Source organism: Gossypium hirsutum, chromosome D11, assembly GCF_007990345.1.
Source record: "Gossypium hirsutum isolate 1008001.06 chromosome D11, Gossypium_hirsutum_v2.1, whole genome shotgun sequence".
Lineage (NCBI taxonomy): Eukaryota > Viridiplantae > Streptophyta > Magnoliopsida > Malvales > Malvaceae > Gossypium > Gossypium hirsutum.
In genome coordinates, this window is record NC_053447.1 from 70,892,237 (window position 1) to 70,906,710 (window position 14,474).

Consider the following 14,474-nt stretch of genomic DNA (forward strand, 5'->3'; position numbering starts at 1 on the left):
GCATCACCAGTAACAGTAGAACCCTGCAAAACATATAACTTAGCAGTCTTTCTCTGCCCTTTCATCACAATGAGGGAACCTTTGGAAATCTTCAAAACCCCACTTTCAGCTGTGTATTTGTACCCTTTTGAATCAAGAGTACTCAACGAAATTAAATTTCTTTTTAATTCTGGAACATGTCGTACGTCACTGAGTGTTCTGACAACTCCATCAAACATCTTAATTTTATTGTTCCAACACCTGCAATTCTACATAAAGCATTATTTCCCATCAACACAATACCTTCAGACACTATTTCGTAAGTTGCAAACAAATCTCGATTGGGACTCATGTGGAAAGTGCAACCCGAATCAAGAATCCACTCGTCGCTCACTTTGGAATTGTCGACAGAAGCGACTAGAAGTTCACCATCGCTGTAATCTTCTACAACATCAGCTTTACCAGAATTTTCTAGTTGTTTTCTATTTTGATTTGCAGCCTCCCTTTTGATCTTATTCTGTAGCTTATAGCATTCAGATTTAATGTGCCCTTTCTTCTTGCAAAAGTTACAAGTTTTACCTCTGTTTGAAGACTTCGATCTACCTTTAGATTTACTGCGAGGATTTCGTTCCTGTGTCCTTCCATGATCATCATCAGCATTCCGATCTTGCCTCCCACGAACAATAAGACCCTCTCTCTGAGAGTCGGTTTTAACCACAAGATGCTTCATCTTATCATACGAGGTTAAAGAATTATAAACCTCATCAACTGTGAGAGACTCGCGGCTATATAAAATCGTATCTCTAAAGGTTGAATAAGACGGGGGCAACGAACAAAGTAGAATCAGCCCTAGATCTTCCTTATCATACTGAACCTCTATGGCCTCCAAGTTTGAGAGAATTTCTTTGAACACTGTTTAGTGTTCGTGCACAGATGCACCTTCCTCCAAACGATTAGCATAAAGACGCTGCTTCATATGTAGCTTGCTAGTTAGAGTTTTCGACATACAAATCTGTTCCAACCTCTTCCATAATCCAGCGGCAGTCTTTTCCTTCATCACATCCTACAAAATTTCGTTAGACAAATGCAGATGTAACTGTGTTAACGCCTTTCGATCCTTGCGCTTCTTCTCTTCTTCCGTCAAAGTTGAAGGCATCTTATCTACCCCTAGTAGGGCTTCCTCTAAGTCCATCTGTGCAAGAACTGCTTGCATCTTTATCTGCCACAATGCAAATCTAGTGTTGCGATCCAACAGCGAAATTTCGTACTTCAAAGACGTCATTACCGTGATTGAGATGAACAACCCGGAAGCTCTGATACCAATTTGTGAAAAATATAATGTCGGTAATGACAATATATCGCAAAGAAAAAATAGAAATAGAAAAATAAAGAACACACAAATTTTACGTGGAAACCCTTTCGGGAAAAAAAAACTACGGGCAGAGGAGAAGAAAATTCACTATGTCGAAAACTTAATTACAAGAGGAGTAGACTATGCCTATTTATAGGCTTGTAAACCTTATTCTAATAGGAGTGAAACTCCTTATTCAAATAATATCAAATAGATGGAGTTTAATAAGGTTTAGAAACCTTATTCTAAAATAAAATAAAAGAAGTATAATTCTATAGGGATTTTACTTTTATTTTATTTTACCACAGTATTTTATTTAAATAAGGATTTGGGTCACTTAATTCTAACATTCTAGAAATCCTTTGGGTAATATTTGACATAGATATGTAAAACAGTTTATAAAATTTTGCATGTATTTAAAAGATCATATCTTTTATACTCGTCAAGGTGAAACTAAGAGACATATTTAAAATAGTTCACTCGCACTCACTTTTAAGGGTGGATTCTTGAGGTTTTAGCTAAAGTTAAAAAAAGCTTGAGTTCAATTTAACAACTAGGACTCGAAGCTTGACTCAATTTAGATTGAGTTTCAGTTTTAATGTAGAGCTCGATTTTGATATAAAAATTTACTTAAGTTCGTTATATTAGATTCGTTTACCAAATAAAATGAAAAAAAAGGGGTCAAATTCTATTATTAATTCTTACACTATGTATAAGTCATGGATTTAGTTTATGTATTTTAATTTGGTTATTTTTAGTCACTATACTTTTCAAAATTTAAAATTTCAATCTTCATCAAACTGTAACTGTTAAATTTATTAAGTTAAATTATACTATTTTAAAAAATATGTATAAAAATATATTATCATACTAGCTTGTTATTTTCATATAATACTCATAAAAAAGTCACATTATTTTAGTTAATGAATTTAACTGCTATCATTTGAGTTAAGATTGAAATATCAAATTCGAAAAGCATAAAGACTAAAAACAATTAAATTGACGAACAAATTAAAGTACATGAACTAAACTTACAACTTACGCGTAATATAAGGACTAATAGTGAAATTTGACCAAAAGAAAACATGAAAACAAACATGCATACATACATACCCTAAGTGCAAGGAAGTGTCTGAGAGATGGTTGTCATCATCTGATATTGCACTATTATTATCATCAGCCTTTGAATTATTTGGTGAATGATCAAGTCTTCTTTCCAGCAATGGATTCAATTCTAGTATATTCGAGTTCGAGCTCCTTTTTTGTCTCAATTCCTCAACCTTAAAACTACATTCAATAATCAACAAAATGCAATATTAAAAACTCCAAAATCTTAATATCATATATAAGCTAAACTACACTGCTAATCACCCAATTATTGGTAAGTTTATTTTTTGATTACCCAATTATAAAAAGTTACAAAATTGTCATGATTTTGTCCTTTTTGTCATCCGTTATTAAATGGCTCATGGAAAGATTACGTGGCAGGTTTTAAAATTGGCACTATAGCAATTTTAACCCTCAACATTTATACATTGTGTCAATTTAGTCTTGACTCTAAAAAGTTTATCTCTCAACATTTACATGTAGTGTAATTTAGTGTGTTTTTTTTCTGTGACCTTTTAACAGCTTAAAAAGCTAAAAAAATAAATTTATCAGCTAAATTTTATCGAAAATATATTAAATTAACACTCAATGTCACAAAGAAAAGCAAAACTGCAAAAAAAGACTAAATTATAGAATGTATAAATGTTGAGGGTTAAATTTTTTAGAATGAAGACTAAATTGACACAGTATAAATATTGAGAGTTAAAATTACTATTATACCAATTTTAAAAGCCATCAAATTACCTTTCTATTAGTGATTTAATTGTTGGTGACAAAAAATTTTGAACAGTTGGGTGATTAACAATATAGTTTACTCTTATATATATATATATAAATACATGTGTGTATGTGTGTAGCAGTTGATTATACGTATGACCTACGTACCTGTTTGCGTCGATCTTCATTCTCCATTATAGTCTTCTGTTCCTGAAAATATACAAATATTAAACCAGAAATCATTAATATTAAATGTCAATTACAATTATTTGATTGCTAAACATATATGATTCCTTATTCTCTTTCAAAAGTAAATATTTATACTCTAATTTGTATCTATAATTTTATCTTTTAAGTCGAGGTTTTTAGATATTCAGATATATGTAGTGGGTAATTAAGCATTGGATTGACATATAACCTTTTATGTCAAATGTTCGAATCTGGACTTGAACTAAGAATAAGTGTCGAATATCGATATATGTTAATATAGATGTGATGAATTTTTTAAAATCGAGAAACATTCCTCTTATATAAATATTCAAATTTGTGTCAAACACGTATATAAAACATAATTACTTTAGAAAAAATTGGATTAATACAGGGATATAATTTGACGAGAATAGTTTATTTAAAAAATTTACTAAATTTGATGATAATAGTTTATAATTATAATTTATTTTTTCTATTTGGTTTTTAAATAAACTATTCTCATTAAATTACCAAAATAATACATAAAATACGAATTAGTTTATACTTTTTTAAATAGTTTTACTTTAGGTAAAATATATTTACTTTAATAATAAAATAAAGGGCTTTTATGAGTAAAAATCATAGATTAAGAGCTTATTTAACTACAAAAATAGGTTGAGGGCTTGTTTATTAAATAAAAAAATGAGTTGAAGGGGAATAAAAAGAAAATAATAAATAAGGAGGGCTTAGAAGGCAATTAGCCATATTTCAATTTTAGTGCGCCCCACACGCACACAGCAATTAACTTTCAAAATTTAAAATGGTAAATTTGCATGTCAGGTCCTTGAAACTACAAATAGTTACATTTTAGTCCTTTGGCACCATTGGTGCCGCCAATCACTTTGGCACCTTTGGTGCCGCCAATGTGATTGGCCTGATCAGGCTGTTGTCAGGTTTTTTTTTCTGTTTTTTGTTTTTTTTGGTATATTTTGGTAAATAAAAATTTTTATAATATTTTGGTAAATAAAAAAAAGTTATAATATTTTGGTTATTTTTTATTTTTTTATAATAATTTTGTAAAAAACCCTTTATTATAGGTTTTTTTTTCTATTTATCTTAATTTCTCTACCTTTTTACTCTGCTGTTTTTGGCATTTCAACTCAAAATGGATTTTATTTTTGCTTTGGGTTTCTTTTTTTTAATATAAAAAGTGGTTTTTAATTATTTATATATTATTAATGTGTTTTAACAATTTTTGTGAGTAAATATTGATTTTTTTTTGTGAATTACAATAGGAGGGCAAAGCCCTAACAACAATACGACTAGAGCGATTCGAATTTAGGCCACACTTGAGACGTTGAACACAAGTATTTCACGATGACATATAACACATGTTTTTTTAAATTCATGGCTAAAATAATAATAAAAACCTCTTTATTTTATTGTATTCAAATAATAAAAAAACCATGGTTTTAGTCGTACCGGCCTGTAGGGCTGTGCATTATTCGGTTAAAACCAAATTTTTTCGGTTAACCGACCGAGTTCGGTTAATCGGTCGGTTAACCGAAAAATTTTGGTCGGGGGTCAGTTAAATTTTTTTAGTTTGTTCGGTTAACGGTTAAATCGGTTCGAAATGGGTCGGTTAACTGAAAAAAATTCGGGTAAACCGAAATTTACAGGGTAGGCCTACTCCCTCCCAATTTAAACTCAGCCCAATATAAACCCAACCCAATTTTTTCTTAGGCTCACCAAATAGGACAGCCAAATTCAACACCCCTAGCCCAGTAGCCTTAGAACCTGCTCATGCTGCCCATTTCTGATTTCTCAGTAGCCTTAGAACCTGCTCATGCTGCCCATTTCTGATTTCACTTTCACTTTCACTCACACACACAGTCACACTTAAGCTGCTGCTGAAACTTATTGGTCTACTTGTATTCCGATAGCTGGCATAATCCCATCAAATTAATATTTAGATTGGAATTAGTAATTCCAATTAAACTATGGTTGAACTTTGCGTAACCATATTTAATATTTAAGATGAGAAAGTCAGCAATGGAGCTATTGTTTATAATGGTATTTGCCAAAGGCAGAAGCTGGTTTAAAATAAAGAGCAAATGGGTCCAAGAATGAAAAAGAGCTGTTTGAATGCAAATACCTGGAAAAATTTCCATTTCCCCCTCTTTAATGTTCAAAGTTCAAACATTTCCATGTCTTATTCTTACATGTAATTTTTAGTCTTTTAACGTAATAACTAAGTTTTCAAAGTGTCAATTCGGGCAATTCGGATAATTTTCGGTTAATTCGGGTAATTCGGATAATTTGGGTAATTCGGGTAATTTTTAACCAAAAATGAACAACACATATTTTTCGATTAATTCAGTTAACCGACCTTATTAACTGAAAAAATTTCGGTTCGGTTAATTTTTTTTTTAAAAATTCGGTTCGGTTAACGGTTAAAAATTTTGGGAGGTCGGTTAATTCGGTTATAACAATTTCGGGTAGGTTAACCCGTCGGTTAACCGAATGAACACCCCTACCGGTCGGTGCCGCCGTTCTACTGCTATAGCGCAACAAGCAACACCCTTTTCCATACTAATGAAAATTTTGGTTTGTACCGTTCGCATTGGCCAAAACATGGTACACCTGCTGCTGCATGAATAAAGTTAAAAAATATAAAACTTTTAACTATTTTCTATTAGACTTAAATATTTAATTGAAATGTATTGACCAATAAAAAAATATCACACTAGAAAGTAAAGTTTAACATTTAAAATTTTTTTTGGAGCATACTTTTTCATTTAAAATATAAAAATTAAAATATAATAAAAAAACCCACTCACCTCGTTATCATAGAAAAAGCTTCACTCGCCCTTCAGCTTTTTTTATTGAAAAAACCCCTCATCCTTCAATTTCTTTTTTCTTCTTAATTTTGAATTTATTGGATGATGAGTTTTTACTTGTGGGTTTATTAATCAATATATTATATAATTGATGAATAGTTTTATATTAGAAATTTATTTATAGTAATTTATTTGATATTTGTATATTTATTTATATAAATATATTAAATATTTTAAAAAATATCGATAAATTCAAAGTGGTACATAAAATAGACTAGTACCAATACATGCCGATTCTCATAGAAAAGTGGTACTTACACCAATGTGGTAATGGCTACCTTGAAAGCAAGTATGTGGGTGGCTATAATGTTTGATGCTTTGTTTTCTTTGAATATTTTGCTTTGATGTTTTTGATTTGTGCTGATCTTTGAGTGTAATCATTGGAAAATATATGACAATCTAAATTTTTATGATTTGCTATGTATTCATTGTGGTTGTTTTATTAATAAATTTATATTTTGGATTGAGAAAAAAAGGAAAGTAGAGAAAGTGAACACAATAATATAGGAATATTCCCTACATCCACAGGCAAAACTGAAAATGAAATTCAGTACTAAAAATTGGAGATTACAATGAAATTAAAGCATAAAAATAAAATACCTTGCCACTAACTATCTACAAACTTTGAATGGATTCATGGTCTGAGAAATTCCGAAAACTAAGATGGACATCTTTGAGATTGGACAGAACAATATTTTGGAAACTCTGTTGTCTTACATGTGTTAAATTGAGCTCTCTAATGCCATGTTGTAACGTGTACTGTATCCCTCCATTCATCCTGCAAGGATCAATATCATGTCTACAGTGATGACAAAATCTGTTGGCACTGATATCCTTACGCAATAACAGAAATCTATCCACAAAGATCAACAAACTATCACGTAAAAGACTTGTTCTTCTGAAACACCATTGTACAATGAAATCTCAAATACTTTTAACTAAAATCCCATTCCCATATACCAATTTCATAGCAGCTGCTTAGAAACTAGAAGATGCAGATGAAAACAGAACATTCAATTTGCTGAATAAATGTTGCAGAGAATTGACTAACCGCTTTACTAAATCAAATAAGCTGAAGCAAACCAGTTGAAGGTCTCCTCTATTTTTCATGTTGTTCATGAGGACAATCAGATATATATAAAGTCATGAGGACAACCAGATATATATAAAGAAAAGGTATGAAATTGATAAATGTTTAAAATGCGTTTGTTTGAGTGTGGAGAAATCGATGCCAGATTTTGCTACTTCAATTAAATTTAATGCCCTCGGAGAGATGACTTTTCATATCAATTCGAACATAAGGTATGTGGGCAATCTTGAACCACTCTCGTCCTTTACCCCTTCTGCACCCTTCTTCTACCAACGGGCAACGCTGAATACATAGATGCTCAAGCGAGAGAAGCATATCTTTTTCCGGAAGAGATGTGAGCTTAGGACATTCATAGATTCGCAATTTTTGAAGAGAGGTCAGGTATTGAAAGCCCTTGGAGCACATGAATTCCAAATTCTCAAACTTTTCAATGGAAATAAATGTGAGAGAAGGAGGCAGCGTCATTCCTATCCCTTCTTCTGGAAACGACACCACATTTGAGCATCCTTCACCGCTGATGTTGAGTCGCTGAAGAGAGGTGAGTCTGTTAAATCCCCATTGAACAAGTGATGTATAAATTTTGGGTGCGTTTGAGATTGCAAGTGATGTGAGGTTGGCAGGGAAACCCTCTTCAGGAAAGGATATGTCAGCCGAACAATAAGACACCTTTAATTCTCGAAGGGAGGTGAAGTTGTTGATGCACTTGGGAAGGACTCCAAAATTTTCACAATTCTCAATTGCGAAAACTCTGAGATTTGTGGTGGGCAACCCACTTTCTTCAAATGAAACCAGATTTGGACACCAAGATAATTTAATCTCCTGAAGATGGCTGAGCTTGTCTAATCCCCGCGGTAATGATTTAATTTTTTCAGCACCACGAATGCCAATGCTTTCGAGATCCGTGGTTTCAAAGAAGTCTTGGGCTATGCATTCCAACACTGGACAATCCCAAATAAATAGCTGTTTAAGCATTACGGGTAACTTGGCGTTTAAAAATAACCTACTTAGCTTTGAACAACTTTCAATTTCGAGATGTCGAAGTCGATTGCATATATCGCCCCTTGATGATAACCATATTAGAGATGGACAGCTTCTTATTACTAGGTGCTCAAGAAGACAAGTGTTGCTACTCATACTCTTATTATTATTTTCTTTTTCATCAACCAAATATTGCAAATTCACGCAATTCCCAATCCTCAGCTCTTTTAAAGCAGGAGGAAAGTTACTCTCTGCCAAACAAACCAAGCCTGGACAGTTTTCAAGTTGTATGCTTGTAATCAATGGGAAAGCATGTAAGGCTTCTGGTAGTCTTTTGAGCCTTTCACAGTTCCTTATGTTCAGAGATTCAACACCTGGAATCTTGTCAAGTTGCAATCTCTCCTCCTCTGTTTCCAAAGAGACCAATTGGGGACAATCCGCAATACTAATAAAACGATGCCCGACTAATCTTAACCCAATTTGCGATAAAGATCCCAACTCCTTCCAACCAGAGATGTTGAATCTTTCGGAGTTTGCAAATCTCAACATTATCCTCTCTGCTGAAATGTTAAATTTTGAAATATTTGACACAGACAAAATTTTCAAGGAGGTAACCTTCTGTACAGACAAAGAACCTTCATCCACCAATTCTTCACACCCTTCAACCCATATTTTACGCAGCAAGGGAAAACTTGAAATTGAAACTACCAGTCTCTTACAGTTGTAGATTTCAAGTGTCTGCAAGGATTGAAGGATGGTTGGCAACGTTCCCAGCAATAGAGGACATTTTCTGATTGAAAGAAAACGAAGGCTGGGGAATTTCGATGCTTGCTCATCATCTTCACATAGGTCCCACTCCTCCCAATTCAGCATGTTGTCAAAACGCAGAGACTCTAATGATGCAAAAGCATTTGATTGATTTTCTCCAAACAACTCAGCACCAATCTTGTGTACTTGATCCAAACCACTAATTGAAAGATCTTTTAACAACAACAACCTTCCAATCGATGGTAGAGATTTGCAATTTTTACAATTGCGAAGCTCCAATGACAACATATTTTTGAAGGAAGGATCTGCAATCCAAGTAGAGAATTTTGCACCACCATAATTCTCAATGACGAGTTGCTCAAGCTTTTTTGGAGGACAAAGAGAGTCCAACACCCATTCTTCAACTTCTTTATTCCTTGAAGCATTTTCAAACTTTTTCCTCCAATGTAATTCCAGTCGATCAATCCCCTGCTTCTCATATAACTTGCTTTCCCCTGCATCTTCACCATTAACATTCTCCAACCCAGAAAGACGGAAATCACCTTCGAGGTTTGACAAATATTTCAAATATCTAATATGACAACCATCACCTTCCGCTATGATAAAATCAGATAACCTTTGAAGATTCCTTAGCTTATCAATTCTAAAAGGAATCCTTTCTATTGAGTTCGCACCTCTGATATCAAGATAATGCAAGTTGACAAGATTTCCCATCTTTGAAGGTAACCTTTGAAGCTTGTAACACCTTCTTAATAATAAGGTTTCTAAATGGTAAAGAGTGCACAAAGAATCTGGTAGGCATTTGATTTGTGTGCTCGAAAAATTTAAGTAGCGAAGATGTTTTAAATTTTCAAAAACATCAGGCAACTCAGTGATTTTATACCCACTCAAAGAAAGCATCCTTAGGTAGCCAAGTCTTGGTAACAAATCATCCAAAACAACATTAGTTAAAAAAGGGACCCGATAATCACACATTAAGGGTAAAAAAGTACGTAAAGAATTCACTTGATCAAATGGTTCAAACTTCTTCACTGTGTCATAATCACTGACAATATAAGAAGAATGTCGAGTGCGATTTGAGAACTTCCATTTCTTATCACCCTCTAATTTTGAGCATATTTCCCCTGCAACTACTTGAGCTAAATCATTGATAAGGTCATGCATTACGAATCGGGACTTATCGTTACTGGATGTCTGAAAGAATCGGGACTTATCTTTACTGGATGTCTGAAAAAATGACCTGGACACTAGATCTTGAAAATATTGATTTCCGAGATCTTTAATTTGGGGCTTAGCTTTTTGTTGCAAGAGACCTTCTGCTCTCCATAACAAGATAATTTCTTCTTCCTCAAATTCATAGTCTTTAGGAAGTATGGAGCAATGTGCAAAACATCGTTTCAAGTATGACGGAAGATGATGGTAGCTTAACCGCAAAGCTGGAATTATGCCACACTGCTCTTCTGGTAAGTTCCATATCTCACTCTCATATATTCTTTCCCATTTTCCATGATATTTAACCGTGCGAAGCAAGCTTCCAATGGCTTTTGCAGCCAAAGGTAAGCCATTGCACCTTCTAACAATTTTCTCTCCAATTTCTTTAAACTGGAGATGTCCATCGAAATTTCTTGCTTTTAATGCATGCTGTGTAAATATGGATAAACAATCATCATCCGATAGTTTATCCAAATGAAAAGCTTTGAGCGGATCCACAATAGATGAAACAATTTGAAGACGAGTGGTTACAATGATATGGGTCCCTGCTCCAAACGGAGACCGTAAGATGGTCCAATCATTATAATTTTCGTTCCAAATGTCATCTAAAACAAGCAAGAATCTTTTCCCAGACAACTTCTCCTTCAACTTAACTTGAAGTAAATTCAAGTCATTCTCGTCACGAGAGTCAGGATCGATGGATTTTAAAATTGTCCTGGTTATATTAACTGCGTCAAAATTATCAGAAACGCATACCCAGGCCTTGTGGTGAAAAGACTGGTTGATGGTGGCATCATTGTAAACAAGCTGAGCAAGAGTTGTTTTACCCATCCCTCCCATGCCGACGATGGAAAGGACTGAAACTCCGTTGGAGTTATCACCTTTGAGAAACTCAATCATTTCTGTCTTCTCCTTGTGTCTGCCAACATACTCCACAACTCCATCCAGTACGGAAGTTGGTTGCAGCCTAGGCTGCTTTCCCTTGGAGGTTGGAGCTTGAGACAAGATCTCACTCAACCCCAAACTACTTCTTCGAGTAGTCAAACTATTCAGTCTAGCAGTGATCTCTTTCACCTTCGGAATTATGGAATTCTTAAACAGGAAAGAAGTGGGAGCGAAACTAGTACCAGTAAAGCAGGTAGGAATGAGTTTCCGTACCTTGCTAGTGCTGGCTTGAGCTTGCGATTTGTTGAGCTTGAGACGTAACTCTTCATAAGCGAACTCATCCAAGATGTCATCCACATCGTAAGCCAAGTCCTGGAGATCCTCCAACCATTTCTTCACACCCATGTTCTTGATCTGCTTCTCCTCTGCATCGTCCAACACTGCTTGGATATCAGACAATATGGACTGCCACTGCTTGAGCTGCTGGTGGAGTTGCTTATGATCAGCAACAAAGTTGAGCGCAGAGTCGAGCGATTTGCCCACCAACAGGTCCAGGAACCCAGAAAGAGCAGCCTCTCCAATGACAGACATGGTGGAATTATGAGAAAAAAGATGAAGAGAGAAATGAATTATCTTGTTATCCTAATTTATGATGTGATCATAAATTAAACCCTTAATTATAGTGCTTAATGTTCCATTTTTGGGAAACACTTTTATATTAATTAATTATGAGAAAACCTTTTTTTATGGAGAAGTGTATTTATACTAATTATATTATAGAAAAGTATGTTTGAGAATAGGCCTAATTGATATCTTTATTGGGCTTAATTTTGATAAATTCTTTAATGAGATGCGATTAATTTTAGATTTATTATTTGATTTCTGATTCGGTGTAAAAATAAACTCAAAAAGTGAAAAAGAGTCGGAAATACGAATTATAGTAAAAAAATAATAATACGAATTATCGTTGTGGAAATTTGCTTAAATAAAAACAAAATATACATTTGAATCTTCAACTCCAGGTAAGAAAATGCGCAAGCAGTGACCTCATGTCAGTCACATCCTTATTTCATTTTTCAACCCCCCAAAAAGGCATGAGGAAAATCTAGCGTGGGGTACCTTGTCCCATCAAAATTTTTCACTTCTTTAAAAATTATAATATAATAATAGTCAATTTACTTTTTAACTCCCAAAAATATAGTGATCAAATTTGGCCCCTAAATTGTTTTGAGTAAACTACGTTTACTAAACTATTAATAAATTTATATTTTGGTTACTTAATTTTAAAAAATTATAAAATAATTATTAGATTATTTAAAAGTTTTTATTTAAGTCACTAAACTATTTGGAAGTTGTTATCTAAGTCACTACTTTGTTAAGTTTTTTTCCTAAAAAAATTAAGCTAGTAAACTCCAAGCAACGATTCAACAAATACCCATCAACAAGTACAATAATACACCTTAGATCCATGTTAATTAAATGGTCAATGTTGTAGATCGAAGAAGAAAGTTGTTAAAATTTTGGTTCATAGACTCGTGACATTCAAAGTTGTTCCATAAAAAAGAATGAAACAGTAAAAGAGAAGGAGAAAGATAACTTTCGATTGATGTAGATGGTGTGAACAAAGAAGGTCATACAATAGCGATTTTAACAATCCAATGACTTAAATTAAAACTTTCGAATAATTCAATGACTATTTTTATAACTTTTTTTAAAATTGAGTGAGTAAAACGTAAACCTATTAGTAATTTAATAACCTTGGTTGCAATTTACCTAATTTTCGAGGGAACTATAAAGGGGAAGCAAGAATACCCATATGCATAAGGTCTACTTTTACCATGCATATCTAATATTAATCCATATATATCCAATGGTGAGTACTAATTTTTAATTTGTTTAAGACAAACTTATCTCGAAAATTCAAATATAAAATTATAATTTTAACTCGATTCAATTTAATTTCATCATAAAAATCAATAGTCCAAACTCAAAAATAACTTGAAAAAAAAAACAACCTAAAAACAATATGAATCAAACCTAAAATAACCTAACATAAGTGGCTTGAAACTTGAGATGACGACAAATAAGAGCCATGACCCCTTCAAAAATAATGAAATTATAATTTAATCCTTTTAAAATCTATAAAATTCTAAATTTCTCAAAATAATATTAACTTGAAATCTGAGTGTGTAATGCAAGATGAACAGAAGTTTCCAAGGTCTATAAACTGAACTTGTGTGCAGTGACAGAAAGAAAAAAAAAATACATGTAGTAGGTGAGCGACAATAACAGGCTTTAATTTAAAAAAAAAAAAAAAAAAAAAGAACAACTGCCTGCATGCTTCACATTCCTTTCATTTTCCAGCCGCCTAATCAACCAACTTGCTCACATTGTGATGGACATTTGATTATTTTGTTTCGGTTTATTTATAGTTTTACTCCCTCGAAATTTTAACTCTTTCTACTTTTATCATAGTATCATCGTTTGTTGTTGTCAGTAAACTGATGACATCATTAAAGAGATCCTAGTCCATGAAATTATTGCACCCTCCCCCCATTTTTTCCGTTCCAGCAGTTATTTGTATAGCTTTTCTTTTAGACATAATGATCACTCCTAATTTGGGTTTTTTACACAAATAGGGTGAAAAAAAATTCTATTGAAATAAAGTGTCAAAAAATGTATTTATCAAAATAGATTACTTTTTTTATTGGAGCCTAAATAAGCGTCAATGAATAAAAAATAATAAAAAAAATTTTGAATAAAATATTTTTTATATTTTTTTAATAATTTTTTAAAAAAATACGGATTAAAATATGGTCAACGGGTCGGGTCGGGTGGCGCCTATGAAGGTGCGTCATAGAGAGGCGCCAATGAAGGTGCCTCATAGAGATATTTTTTATAGTTTGTGAATTTTTTAGAAGATATTGTGAATTTTTTGTTATTAATTATTAATTATAAATTATCTATATTTAGTGTTTATAGTTTAGATTAGAATTTTGTATGAATATTCTAACTTTTTTGTATGAATATTGTAATTTTTTTATGAATATTGTAATGTTGTATGAATATTGTAATTATTTTATAATTAAATTTGTATTTATAGTTTTGGATTAGTATTTTGTATGAATATTGTAATTTTGTATGAATATTGTAATTTTTTTTGTATGAATATTGTAATATTATAATTTTGTATGAATATTGCAATTTTTTTGTATGAATATTATAATTTTGTAATTTTGTATGAATATTGTAATATTATAATTTTGTATGAATATTGTAATGTCGGGATATATTGTAA

At 32.6% G+C, this 14,474-nt stretch overlaps 1 protein-coding gene across 1 annotated transcript; it reads right to left on the reverse strand.

Moving 5' to 3' along the window:
* Positions 1-7,046: 7,046 nt before the first annotated feature.
* LOC107925829 (putative disease resistance RPP13-like protein 1) lies at positions 7,047-11,904 on the reverse strand. The gene has a single exon (XM_016856550.2). The coding sequence runs from the start codon at positions 11,765-11,767 to the stop codon at positions 7,490-7,492; it is 4,278 nt and encodes a 1,425-aa protein (XP_016712039.2). The 5' UTR covers positions 11,768-11,904; the 3' UTR covers positions 7,047-7,489.
* Positions 11,905-14,474: the final 2,570 nt, after the last annotated feature.